This window comes from Buceros rhinoceros, unplaced genomic scaffold (assembly GCF_000710305.1).
Source record: "Buceros rhinoceros silvestris isolate BGI_N320 unplaced genomic scaffold, ASM71030v1 scaffold3196, whole genome shotgun sequence".
In the NCBI taxonomy this organism is placed as follows: domain Eukaryota; kingdom Metazoa; phylum Chordata; class Aves; order Bucerotiformes; family Bucerotidae; genus Buceros; species Buceros rhinoceros.
Genome location: NW_010415627.1, coordinates 1 through 14733, shown reverse-complemented (window position 1 = coordinate 14733; position 14733 = coordinate 1). Strand labels below are relative to the sequence as shown.

The window sequence follows — 14733 nt, the reverse complement described above, 5'->3', positions numbered from 1 at the left end:
ACCTTTGACCGGGACCAGGACCACTGGGAGGAGAACTGCGCAGAGATGTACGGGGGCGGCTGGTGGTACAACAGCTGCCAGGCGGCCAACCTCAATGGCATTTACTACCTGGGGGGCCACTATGACCCCAGGTACAACATTCCTTATGAGATCGAAAATGGTGTGGTCTGGCTGCCATTTAGAGCATCTGACTATTCCCTCAAAATTGTGAGAATGAAAATCAGGCCCATAGAAACTCTCTAGAGAGACAGGCTTTTAATATATATGTAACGACTACCAGTTGGAAACTTTTTAAAATATATGTAAATGATGTACCTTTACTCTGTGAATTTGAAGGCAACTGGAAACATCTGTGGCTTAAAAAATAAATGGATTAATTAGCAACAAAATAGTTCTTTTATCTTATTTTCCTTTTCAAGGAAATTTTAGAACCCTTTTTAAATAAACTTTGTCTATGTCTTTGTCCATGTATCTTTTGCAGCTCAGACCTTGATTGGAGATAAAAATATTTATAATTTGAATTATTTACTTTGTTTAGGAGTGTTAAAGAAGTTAAAGTATTTACAAGTACGTTCACCATGAAATCCAGCCTCCACTAACACGAATGGTGAAAATGTGATCAAGTTTGACAGTCACACTTCCGGGCTGTCTCCTCTCATTTCCATTTCAAGGAGAGCACAACAGCAACAGGAGTCACTTCTCAGGCAAAGCCACGGATGGTTTAGGTTCTCACTTCTTCCACACACCTAACATGGAGTACATTTTAATAAACGATGCATGCATTTTACCACTGACTTAAGGCTTTCCTAAGCTTCTATGGATAGGGAGGTAGACCTTCCATCCCATTGATGAACTAGGGGTGGTTTACCGTGCATATTGTAGCTTCAAAATTAGACAGTTAATCAGAACAAAATACAACTCCCAAAACAGGGTCTTTTTTTCTAGTGACCTCTAAAAGGTTATGACTGCAACCAGCACAAGCAAGATGAGGAGCACCTCACATATGCTATAGCCTATATTTCCTTGGTTTAGAATGATTTTCGGCACGCGTGTCTAGCAAAGATACTTCTACGGATAAGGGGCAAATTCACGCATCGGCAAACTCAAAAATCGGCAAACTCGTAAATCAGCAACTCACTGACTGTGTATCATAAGGATTTTTTACCAAAAAGCTGCCTGCATGGAAAAACAGTTATATGAGTTATGTAATTACAGAAGAACATTCTGTGTTTACCTTTATACCTTACGACATACAATTACACAAATATTTACTCTGTGTAGTATTTCAACGCTCCTGTTGAGAAACAAGAATGAGCAAACTTCCTTGCCTCCTATCTCACTGGCCAGAATATTTCATACCATTTAACAATACCATCAAATACTAGCAAAGCCTCTCACTTTTAGCCTTTTTTTCAGTGCTTCTCAAACACTGCCATGGTCTAACATTTTTTGAGAGGTTGCTGAAGAGCAAAGACATCTTTACAGCCATATGTGGAGAAGTGCCTGTGCTTTTGGAAAAGAGGCTTCTACTTTACGCCTTATGTTTTTGCTCCTTAGCCTCAGTGGAGGCCTGCCTGCAGGGATGCTGAACGTTTGTGCTCATGCAATGAGATGCTGCCATGATGTCTCCTTTTGGGCTCCGCAGATTAAGTCAACATGCGAGGTTTCAAATGGGATCCATCTGTCCCTAGTGATACGGGTCCCTTCCCTTGTGGATGAAGGCAGTCCCCTCTGAGAGGTGTTTTGATCCTGCCTACCAGAGTTGGGAAGTCCTGTCTTTGGGACGACCTCTGCTCCTGGCTACAGAGGGAGCCTAGACCACTAGGTTTGACGAAATGTCCAACCTTCAGCTACCCTATGACTGGAGACACTAATTGTTCACATAGTGATTGTGTGAAAGACATACCAGCCAGGTCTTCTAATACTGTATTTTACTCTGTGATAAAAAGATGTGAGATGGTGGAAGGGATATTAAGAGACACAGTATGTGAGCAAGGTCCCAGCAAAGTGCATATTTTATCCAGCATACAGGATTTGAACTGACTGGTGACCTACCCGTTTGTTAAATACCATTCACTTTATTCCTTCTCAACTTATTACACGGGTAGTTACTGTTACCGATATAATATAAAAGGCAATGACTGACCCTTATTTAGTGGAATGTGGTTGTTTCTCCCTAGATAATGCATAAATATTTAGGAGTCACGCGAAGACAACTTTAGTTTTAAGGCTTTATTTCATTTTTAGAAAACATTTCAAAATAATCCCCTCCCTCTTCAATGTGGTACAGAAGACCTTTGTAAAAGAGTGAAACAACTTGGGTTAGGGGTTTTTTTTACCAGCATTATTCTATGCTAGTTACTTCTGTCTTGTGACCAGGTGATATGCTTGTACATACGTATTTGGTTCTCGTGTGTAAAGGCAAGCCTGAATACTGTGGCTAAAAAGATAATCATGGTCAAATATTAAAAGAAAATCCCTGATTCTGTACATTTTGATGATGGTTAATGGGGAAAGTATGGCCTGATTTTCATGCTCATCTTCTTCATTGAATACCACGACCCCTTCCAGTTCATCCACACAACACCGTCATCTGTACCATGTTTTGCCATATCCCAGCTGTAGGTCCCTCCCCAGTAGTATCTGCCATTGGGATTGGCTGAATGGCACCGATTGTACCACCATCCACCTCCATCTTCTTTGGAGCACTGTTTTTTTGGATCCTTGGTTAACCTGATGAGGGGGGAAAAAAGTGTTGAGAATAACAGATGAACTTAAACAAACAGATCAACAGAGTACATGCACCTGCCCCTGTACTGAATTTTTCAAACCATAATAGACTCTAAAAATCCCCTCTGAAATTTCTGTAAAAGATTGACCATCACAAGTATGTGCTACACAGCACACTTGGAAGGTGAGGCAGCTAAGAAAAACAAGTCAAATTCTAGCTGCATCACTTTGTGAATGTCATTTTAGTTTACCAGTTGATAACTACAATTACTTGCAGTTCACAGTGATAACTGCAATATCAATGCAATTTAAGGATATAAAACAGTGAGAAATGTGTGTCTACTACAATCGAAACAATTCCTTTATTCATTAATACGTCATCAGGTATTAAGATAAAGACATAGCACATAGTTTAGAGATACAGTGCTAAATTGTGTGCTTTACAACTGAGTCCCTGTCTTCCGAGGAGGCAAAACTTTGTTTTTTAAATAGGGCATGCAACCCATCTCTTTCCTCAGAACCCACTCTGTGTTACTGGAATGAATACCAATATTTCTACTTAGGCAAGACAGTGTCCTCAGCACTGCCTCCATCAGTCTCTGGCAATGATTATATTGCATCCAGATTTGCTGGTTCGTCTATGGTAACATCGTTCACGGAATCAATAAAATCCAGCATGCTTGCTTCTTACTTGGTTGTGGAGCAACACTATCCTAATACGTAGTTTTACCTGCCCTTGACTATGACTGCATGGACATTTGTCTGGTAACTTGTGGGGATAAAACAGATTTTAATATACCGTGAAATGCTGTGAAAACTAACAGCAATTTAGAGAAATATTCTATATTCACCTCTATTTTATGCTCTACTTTTATTTTAAATGTCTAATGCAAGTACATACCATCCATCATTGTCTCTGTCATAAGTACTGAAGAACATGCCATTGTGAATTGTCATTGTCCTGTTTTCTCCACGCAGCTGTGAAGCTCCTTCCATTAGTGCATTGCCTGCATTGCCTTTGTAGTTACTAACTGAAAGTTGATAATTGTTTCCTTCATTCTGTATGGTGAAACCTCCGTAATGAGCCGATACTTTGTCACCATTCCAGTCCTCCATTTCAATTAAAACTTCAGTAGGCCCAATTTTGGTAAGCTGGCTGATCTTGTCATTTCCAAGCCAATATTCACCTGAGAAGCAACAAGTGAGACCACTTGTGAAAAAGGCTTCCCAATACACTTCAAGACAACCTTATTATTTGCCTATAAGTTGATTTTAAAAAATCAAAGTGCTTCAAGAAATTTGGAAAATAGTTTCAGTAAGAAGAGCTCATTGTGTTTCATCCTTGGTGTTTCACCTGGGGTATCACAGTAGTTCTTCCCTCCGCTCTTAGCAACATTTCCAAATCCTTTTTTATAACGATCCCATGCTCTTCCAAAATTAACACTGCCATCCTGGCGGTTCTGAATCAAAGTCCAGCCTGAAGGAGTGACATATTGGAACGAAATATTAAAATACAGCCCTTTTATCTTCATCTCAAAACAAGCTTTCTTGCAGCAGATCTGACTTTTCACTGCTTACGAGCTTAGCCTTGCCATTTTCAGCCACACTTAAGAAACATCTTGCTTCATAAGGAAAATTGGAAAAAGCCGAACTTGAAGGATTGCCTAGTCTTTTGTCGAGCACATAGTAGCAGGGTAAGAAATGAGCCAGGCTGTCCTTTGCTGCCCACCCATACATTGTCCATTCTAGTTTTATTTACCAACTCTATCCTAGCCATTTATTTCCAGTTTCATTATAGAAGTATTCTACTTTACATCTGAAGATGATCAACAAGGCGGGTTGATCATACTTAATTCTCAAGCAATTACAAAAGTTGTAACTCCACATTAGTTTGTATAAAATGCAAATTAGTAATATGATTTTTTGTAGCATCCATATTAATTAATATTTTAACAAAATAGTTGTTTCACACTAACCTCCATTATCTGTTTCCATGTCACAGTATACTCTGTATGGTGCGACAAAAGGATCTGGCATGATGAGGTACATTTCAGATTTCTCACCTCCCTTTCTGAAAATATCCTCACATTCTGCAAGAAAAAAACAAGACTCTGTTACTGAAAGAGCTGTGAACTTCTTGAACAATCTTCTTATCCTTCGGTTTGCTGTTTATAAGGGAACAATTTTAAATACATATATAATTCTACTTTCATTTTGATTTCTGTGATACATCATGTGAAAGAATCAGGAAAGAAAGAACAGTACACCTGCATTATTCAATTTTTCCAAATAGGAATTTCTAAAAGTTCAAACTGAGTGATGCAAGACTGTATGCTTTTCAATGACTTTCTGAACTACACAAGCTTGTGGAAGAAGAACCTTTCTGGAAACTGAAAAAATCAAGGGTATAACTGTGACAGTGACAAATGCACCCTTACAAAGACCCTGAAGCACATATTTCTTTAAAATGCCACTGGCCACTAATGAAGACTGACACACTGGGTGAGAGAATCTTTAGTCTGATAGGTATAGGCATCCATAAAAGACTTTTTCCATTTAGGATCACTTTCCATTTTTTCTGCCATCCTAATCAAAGACACAGGCTTCAGAGGCATGTTCAAACCGACTGAATGATGCGTCTATCAATTTGCACAGTGATAGAAATGGGACAAGAGACGTCATGATAGTTGAATGAGTACCTTTGCCTGAAACCACCGGAATATTACAGGAAACAACACATGGGGAGCGGCAGTAGTCCGCCTGGGTTGCAATGGCATTTTCCAGTTTTTGTATCTTTTTGTGTAAAGAATCCACAACTGCACGAAGGACTCTGAGGCTAGATGGGATGTTATTGTCCAAATTATCCTTTATATAATTATACTGCATTTCCACTTCTGTGTTGTACTGAGAAAATATATCATCATTGTCTAGAAAAGCAAAGAGATGAAAAGCACATCAGTTTCCAACATGTTTTCCAGTTATGAAATAAGTAAGAGCAATCTGCAAGCACAATTTGAGAAGCCACTTCCTTCCTTAGTGGGGAGGAAGACTAGGCATTTCTTTTGCTCACTTTTCCACAATGTGTGAAAACTATGCAAAGATTCTCAGGAAAGTAGTACATCTTTATTGTTATTTCTTTCCTAGCTAGTAGATTTATCAGTGGTGCTATATGCTGTCAAGGAACTATAATTATCTTCTTTCCAGGGAGTCATGGTGCCAAGCCCGGAGCTGGGCATAAAGGGATTGGATGGACATAGGAAAGCAGGTAAGGGGGAACATATGACCCTTACATTTATGGGCGTCATATGAATCCTGCCTTAGTATAAGATCCATTCCTTTGCTTCTCTCAAAGGATTTTTTTTTTTTTAAGATTTAAGAGGACATGGTCAGGAAACCCTACTTTGCTAGATATTCCACTATATTTTACATTTTTTTTAACAAGTGCCACTAATAAGTAACAGTAGCAATGCCAATAGAACTACACTATTAATCCACAGAAATAACATACCTTTTCTTTGTTTCTGCTGCTGTTCCAATTTACCATCTAGAAGAGTCACATATTCCTGGAAAGTTGTAGAGGTTTCAGATAGTTTGCTCACTTTGTCCTTTAGATCACGGACAACTGGTTTCACATTTTTTTCCTGTTTTAGCAGTGTAGTTTGCAGCTCACATCCCGTTGGACACAGCACTCCCTTAAAAAAAAAAAAGGGTGGGGTGGGGGAGGGGCTGTGAATAAAAGCCAAGATAAAAAAAGTTTCTAATCTCATCAGTGAATGACCATACCTTCGAACACACTGAATAGTTAGTAATGTTAGGCCAGATATTTAAGGATCTGCATAAGGACCCAAGGCATCCAACTTCTGCACAGGAGGTGCAGTCCCAAGGTCAGGAAGAGGCACTGAGTCCCCCAGGAGGACTCTTGCTGAAGCTCGGTCTCTCTTCATACTCTGATCCCCTATCTCCTTTTCACTTTTCTGCACTGTTCTATGTTCTCAGTGTTAAGCCACCTGAACTATGACTAAAGCCTGTCAGGAACCACCTGATGTTAAAAAAAAAAAAAGGGTGGGGTGGGGGAGGGGCTGTGAATAAAAGCCAAGATAAAAAAAGTTTCTAATCTCATCAGTGAATGACCATACCTTCGAACACACTGAATAGTTAGTAATGTTAGGCCAGATATTTAAGGATCTGCATAAGGACCCAAGGCATCCAACTTCTGCACAGGAGGTGCAGTCCCAAGGTCAGGAAGAAGCACTGAGTCCCCCAGGAGGACTCTTGCTGAAGGTCCGTTTCTCTTCATACTCTGATCCACTATCTCCTTTTCACTTTTGTGCACTGTTCTATGTTCTCAGTGTTAAGCCACCTGAACTATGACTAAAGCCTGTCAGGAACCACCTGATGCCTGTGTATGTTTCTATCTACCCCTTTCCTCTTTCACTGGCCTCAGAGAATCAGCCATGTTCTCTATACCTTGTTATATGCATCTCTCGTGAAATGGCCACACAGTCCTTTAAAAAATTATCATCTCAAGAAGCTGAGCACCATTGCTTCTGCAACAGTGCTGCATTGTCAAAGACAGCAGCGTTTTAAAAAGGGGTGGGAAACTCTGAGGTCCCATGAGAACCAAAATACCCAGGCAGCAGTGAGATTCTACCACAACCATGTATTCATAAATCTTTAACAGACTGCATTTGTTGGAAACCTCAAATCAAATGGAAACATTCAAATCTACTTTCAGACACCAAGACAACTCTCAGCACTGTTACAGCTTGCATTTTCTGGCAGGGATGCTGTGATAGACTACTGCAGGGCAGGGAGGAGTATGCTAGCTCTCAGTATGATTGCATGCTCTCCCGCAAGAGCTAGGGCAGTGACTGAGGGTAGACAATAATTACGGTTTTAAACAAATTTTAAGAAGCACACAGGAGGTTATTTACTTTGGCCGCTAGCGTTCCTTGAGATTATCTGAAATTAAAGCCAGCACTTCTGCAGAGCTTTTTTCTGTCCTTCTTAATAGATCCCTAAGCAAAGCCACCCAGAAAGAGCAGGCTAACCCACAGATACTTCCCCTCCTCATTCACAGTTCAGATCTCATCTCCCCATCTTCACTGTAGGCTGTCTCACTCTGTGACTCATCCCATGGACTTTGTGGCATTATTCTTCTGAATGCAGTCCTACCAAACTCAAGAAAAACGAAGTTGGCCCACTTTAAATGAACAACTGTCTCTTATTTGGTGAAGAAAACTCCAGGCTGGGTGCACTGGAAGAAAAAGTCTGTTGTCAGCTGCCTCAAGAGGCAGATACCTACCAGCTCCTCTAGAGCATGCTTGCAGCCACCAGCGTCTGGGTAGACGATACGTTCTTTTTTGTCCCCCGGCTTCACCATCTTTGGGGGACGAGGCTGGTATCCAGCTCCGCTGATGGGAGGCGCCACAGGTCGGAGTGTGGGGGTCGGTTCCTGCTTTTTGCCCAGGGGTCGGTGACCTCGAGGAGACATCTGAGAGCTGTCATCCTGCAAAGCAAGAGGAAACTCTCTGAATCTGGGATTGCTATTGTAAAACATGAGGCACAGGTGGAGGCATCTGTTCAGCACCCTTTAATATTTTAAAAGCAAGAAAAACCACAGAATGGAATGAAAAAAGCAGTAATGGAAATATTACAGTGACATTATGTAATAGTCATTGCTATGCCCTCCCTTGTAAGTCTAGTCACACACCCTCCAGCTTTCAAACCAAATCAAAACAATATTTCAATACCTTGTTCTGATTAAGGAATAAAGTATATATAGTTCAGAGCTACTAATCACTGCGAAACTTTGAGTAGTAGGATACAAAAAAAGTAATTAGACATTCATGGGGCTAAGAAGAATATTCAGCATCATGTTATCAATGTCCCAATTTTTCATTGTGCTACAGAAAAATTTGTAAGGTCTCAGAAAATCAGGCCACAGTCAAATATATCATCAGGTCTCAGATCACATGCCAGCTATTAACTGAAGGAATTAGGAAAAGCATTCAGTAATAATTCTCAGGGTAGATTTTTAGAGCTCCTCTGATGCATATATTCCCCGTCTCTGCCAAAAATGCAAAAGCCTAAGAGGCTGAGTAAGGAAAACATGTCTGGTCTCTAAGCACTTGTTGAAAATAAACCATTTAAATTAACAGCTGTTTGAACTACTGAATCGAAATCTTCAAGCATCTCCATCCCATTAAGACTTAGCTACAAATAAGAAACATTTGTAAAGATCCAAGATCAGAGGCTTCAAGTAGTTTCAAAAACAGGCAGCATAGCAATCACAAAATTGCTGAAAATGACTTATCGTAATAGTGTTACTGGTGGTCAATGTACAGCCACAAATGCTTGGATTGTATAACAGAAAACAATCTCATTTCTGATCACCCTGACCGATTTGGTTTTTTGCAGGGATTTTCAAAATATAAAAAAAGTACTGAGATTATAAATTGTGTTTCCCATTAAAATACTTCAATTAAACAAAACTAAATTTAGGTTAAACTGTTAATTTAGATCGATCGCCTTCATCTTTAACAATTGTTAACAACAATTTCCAGTATAAAGCTATATGAACTGGCAGGTTTTGGTTTTTTTTTTTCAAATGTCTACTGAATCAATAGAAAAGTTTTTACTGTCTTTGAGACAGGACACAATTAATCACACATTTCTATTCCTTTGCATCTAATATTAATTGTCTACAATATCATAGGTTAACATTGCTAAATTAATATCCTTAAATAAATTCAGCTAAATAACTAATCTTACCATCAGACATTCTTATTCCTTACATGAAAAAAAAGAAAACGAAATGGGAAGAAAGTATATATAAACTCAGAAAATATGCAAAGAAATAACACAAAGGCTGTTTCTTCGAAAATGCCAAATGGAAACAGAAACATGTACTGGATCATTTTGTCCTGTACCACCTAACTTAGCTAACTCACACAAGTAAGTCATGCATGCAATTAAATGAAACTAATATTTTTACTATTAATATTAATAATAACAATAAATTATGATCAGTATTACCTCATCATAATCACTGGACTTAACGGAGGACACACAGAGCAGGAACAGCAGAAGCAGTTTCATGATGCTGGCTTGCTTGAGCAGCTCAGTGACCTTCTCCCACCAGCAGCTCTGACAGGAAGAGGTCCTCTCTGTGCCCTATATATAGGCAGTAAACCTCATTTCCAGCTTGACAGTGATAGGACCAACCCTTCTGAGTAATCACTGTATCTCTGTTAATATTCAACCTTTCTCTTCACTGTGTGCCTGAACACATTTGTTGTTGAGCAATTTCTCGGGTAACTCTTATCTAAATGTCCCAGAGATCTCTGTTGATGCTGGCATCAAATAGATGTTTAAATCCTTAAAAGTACCTCCTGCTCCGATTACACAAGGTTACCATTTTCTCAAAAATCACAAGCCTTTTAAAATAGCTGAAAAGGTGAACATCCAAAGAAAAGAAACATCTCCAGGTGTCACACTGTGAAGTCTCCTTTTTTCCTCTCTGCTGAAAATTTGAATGTTTCAGAAACATCATATTAAATTGGAATTAAACTCACATCATCGCTACATTCGTCTAAATAGTTCTGATTGTGCCTGGAGAAGTATGCAAGTCTCTGGGTCCCTTTAAGAACAAGAGCAAAAAAGAGTATATTATGTTCATTACATTCCTAATTTTGAATGAAAACACTATTATGATCTAATTAAAGATCAGATTAATATTGTAAGCATAAAACAATGCTATTCCATTACTTTAGCAGTATGACATTGTAAATGAACTAAAATAATTAAATTTGACATATTAATTTGCTGGTTTTCTTTTTTTTAATACAAAAAGTGTACCTGTCAAACATTATTAACCTTTAGAAGTTAATTAACTTTTAAAAGAATACAGCATGAAGTTATTTGTAAATATAATGGAATACTCAAACATGCTTTCTGAGGCTTTATAAGAGTATGGCATATCACTGCTGTCACAGTAGCAGAGCTTTAACATTTCAGTGTCAGTATATCCTGTCATTTCCTTGTGCGTTGTACGTGACCATAATATACTGAATTAAATAAAACGTGCGATGTGACGGTCAGCACACTTTTCTGAAGTCATTCATATCAATGTCTGAGGACATGAAGAGACACAAACCATGGGCTGAGGTTCCATTTCAAAGACAAACTGGGCAGAGCGGGAGATTTTATGGGAAGCAAAGATAAGAACAGCTAAAATGGCTTGGTTTAGGCCTTTTTCCTGTATTCATGCTGTTGTCAGAATTCTTGTAAACTATGGAGATACCTGAAATCTGAAAACTGTTTAACCTGACTGGTTTAATTATTAAACAGCTCGGCCCAAAATCAGCCATGGCTCAGGGAGCTCTAACTCCACTGAATTTGAGCCATGAGAATATCACCAACACGACTAGATTTGGAAGAACAAAAACTTCTCCCTACAGGCATTAAAGAAATCTGCCTCAGGCCAAAACTGACGTCATTAACATGTTATTTCCACTTAAAGATGCTAGCCAAGATATTGTCACTGATTCTGGACGCCTCCCAACCTTAAATGCGGTTCTGCTCACCTTACGTATAATGAAAGGACACAGTGATGCTGAACCCTGGTCCAGGGCTTATGGGTAGCTAGGGGTACAGTGGAACTAAAACAAGGTCTCACTAGTCCTGAGCTAGAAACTTATGCTTATATTATCCCGGCCAGTCCAAATGAATTGTAATTAAATACTTGTCCTAAAACCGTTCTGAAAGCATCAACGTGTTCTGCAGTAACTTATGGTGTGCTTCTTCAGGCATTAAGTACTCCTCGCCCTCCCTATGAAGAAGTGTGGCTGTGTCTGTGGAGAGGGTGTTGGGGACTGGATGGCAGGGGCTGGGGCAGGAGCCGGGGCAGGAGCCCCCAAGCCTGCTGCAGAGTCCCAGCATGGAGAACCCCCAGGCTTCATCTGCCTTCAGATGGGATTTCCCCTTTGAAACTCAGCCTTTGACCTTCCCAGCTCCAGTCCTTTTCATTGGCTTCCCCAAGAGAATTGGGTGGTTGTGTCTCCCTGGGTATTTACCACGAACAACACGTTTGTCATGCCACAGGGGGTTTCCCTGGAGTTTTATCAACAACAACAGTCCACATCTGGAACCGTATAAAGAGCAAACTATACTGGCAAACATATGCACCTATAGAAAAACATTTTGGCAGCAGAACTTTATGTTAGATAGCATGCTGGTTATGAGATGTGAGTTTTCTCTCATGCTTGCAACCACTACAGTTAGGCTGACACTTTCTAACGATTGAATGAAGCCTTTTGAACAACCCAAACCATGGCTTAAATGTCTTCTAAAAGTTATATCGAAGAGTCTTTCTCTTCAAAACAGGACACGTCAATCTTTTGTCTTTCATATTCCCTCCTCTAACTCATGTAGTTAATGAGAAGGTGTTCCCGGACTTAACGTGGTAGAGATACCACAAGACACCTGCTATTAGGAACTGTAATAACACAACGAGGACTTGCCAGTGTGCCAGGACATCCCTTTGAACGGCAATTTTGTCCTGAAAAGGCATTTACTGGCAGGGGTGTAAGGGTTTGTTTTGAGGAATGACTATTTGCTTGCTGCCCCCCTTGTGTTTGCTGTGCCGATGTGTCTCTCAGTGGTGCAACTCTCTTTACACAAATCCCTGTTGGGCAAGTCACGGTCACTGGATTCGTGGCTCTTCAGAGTTGAATGTGCCCTCTGAGGCGGTCTTGGGGTGGGGGAACAGAACCTTCTCGGGCCATGTTGATTAAATTAAATTTTATTTTAACTGTTGATTTAGAAATGTTCTTTTAAACAACTAGTGATCTAACAGTGTCATTCGATGAAAAGAATACTGTAAACTTGAATGTTATCTCTGCTGAGAGGAACGTCCTAATTTCTTGTTTGCACTGGTAACAAATATTACTTCAAAGGTTTCTTGTAAATGACAGTTACTGTTACCTTCACGTTTCGAGAGCAAGCAAGTTTTTAAATTAATGACTGGGGATGCTCACTTTGGCCTTAAAACTGCACTAAAAGCACTCACTAGTCATCTTCTTCTAAGTTGCGATTTATAAAAAATCACATAGTTTTTTACTTCCATCAAGTAGTTGCATATAACAACAACAAAAAAGTTAATATCCTATTCAATATTTCTGTCATGATTTATTGAAGTTCTGGGACTAAATTTCACCTTAGACTAAATCTTCTAGAAAAAATGAAATTATTAAAGAGATTAATTTGTCCTCCTAAAGCATTACAAGGACACCAGGAAATAGAATGAGATTCTAAATTTCTGAGGGAATGTTTACTTGTAAATAAACGAGAATCACTATGGGGCCAGGGTGAACATTACTAATAATAGCAATAAACAGCACATATGAGTGAAGTTTTCTTACAAAACATAAATGGAAAGTTTTTTTCTTGGACTACTACAAGCACCTGTATTTCAAATTTGCTTTCCTTTAAAAAGTCAGTAAAAATAAGCCTGATTTCTTTCAACATATAGTAGAAAGGAAAACTGTATCATGATACTTTATGCGTTGCCAGAGATTAGTCCTTAAACCACTTCCACACATCAAATCTACCAATCAGTCAACCAACCAGTCACCAGGCACACATTACTCTGTGTTACACCTAAAAAAACCCAACCCTGTTTGAAATCCCTTGCCCCACATATCTCCTTCTGAAGCTTGTGTATCTTCAGTCCAATCTCACCAACCTGGGAGGACGCAACAGATTTGCCCCAGTTTGACACACTGCCCCATGGACTTTGCACTCTAGGTTGCGCTTCAAGCAAGGGCAGACAATGCTCCCACTCCTCAATGTGCCGTGCTGACCTTTTCCAGAGGTTCTGAAATCCAACGGACATCCCAGCATCACTGGAGGGATGACCGAAATAGGTCCACGTGTTAAACCTGGCTGGCTTAGCTGGAATCTGAGCTGGCAATGCTCCCTCCACTGTTAGTGGCACAAGGCAATCGACACCTCTCCCCAGCCTCCACCCCAGAGCAGGAACTGGGGGTCAAAGCGACTTGGGGCACGTTTCTAGCTATTGCTGTATCTAAATAACTAAATATAAACCACCAGTGCAGCCACTAGAAATGATCCATCAACTCCAGAAAAGAGATGGCCGCTGTATCAGTTGTTGGGTACTTTGTGTGCAGAAATAATCCCAGGCTAATGCCATCCTTTGGCTAACAGAGAGGACCAAAGAGGTTTGAACCAGGTGATGGATTACTCTTAGCCCACATCAGTTTGCAAACTGTTCACAGCTCGGGCACAGACAGTCGCTGTCGGTGGCTGGTAGAGTGGTAGAGAAGAGAGAGCAACAAGATGGTGGGGCTGCAAAAGATGTGCTTTAGCTAGGGTGAGACTTCTGAATTTAAGAGCAGGTAAGCGTATGTGAAGAAAGCAGGTGCCTGTTTGCAAATTGCAAACATGCATTTGGTTATTCTGCTTATGAAGGCAAGTGGAAAATCAGCTGGAGTATCGGGATACAGTTGGAAAAGAACTCCCACCTCTGCCCTTTCGCGACATAGGCCTTGCCGTGAGGGGCAGGGCTCGCCAGCTCATCCCCGTAATTCGGTCTCCATCGACAGGCGCTCCTGTGGCCCAAAAGTACAGGTTCTTTCCCAAAGGACCAGCTGTCACGGCTGGCATCCCGCCCCACACTGTTCTGTTTTGCCCAGAGGCTGCATTTCAGTCCTGGCCCTGCCTGGCCTCGTTTTGCGGCGTTACCTGAACAGCCTTTATCCTTGAGACCTCACCAAGAGAACACCACCCCAACACGGGCAGCTGCACCGCCCAAAGCCGTTGCCAAGGCCAAGGACTTCAGCACACTCAGGCTGGCCAAGCACGTCCGGCCCCTCAGCGTGGGGACCCACCGCACAGATGTCACCCACCGCCCCACCCCGCCGGGGCAGGGTCAGTCACACGCCACAGGCATTCACGCAGCTCAACACTGCGCTCTTCTGG

At 40.6% G+C, this 14733-nt stretch overlaps 2 protein-coding genes across 2 annotated transcripts in view; one reads left to right on the top strand and one right to left on the bottom strand.

Annotated features, from left to right (window-relative positions):
- Positions 1-243, top strand: part of FGA (fibrinogen alpha chain) — a 6909-nt gene extending 6666 nt beyond the window's left edge. The window contains exon 7 of the mRNA XM_010137470.1: positions 1-243. This exon is cut by the window's left edge and continues 22 nt beyond it. Within this exon, the coding sequence (XP_010135772.1) occupies positions 1-243 (243 nt within the window).
- A 2133-nt stretch (positions 244-2376) lies between these two features.
- Positions 2377-9831, bottom strand: FGB (fibrinogen beta chain). Its single transcript, XM_010137469.1, has 8 exons — positions 9769-9831; positions 8036-8239; positions 6239-6422; positions 5430-5657; positions 4707-4820; positions 4085-4207; positions 3632-3917; positions 2377-2733 (listed from the first exon to the last, which is right to left on the bottom strand). Exons 1-8 carry the CDS (start codon positions 9829-9831, stop codon positions 2505-2507), a joined length of 1431 nt encoding a protein of 476 aa, XP_010135771.1. The 3' UTR covers positions 2377-2504.
- Positions 9832-14733: the final 4902 nt, after the last annotated feature.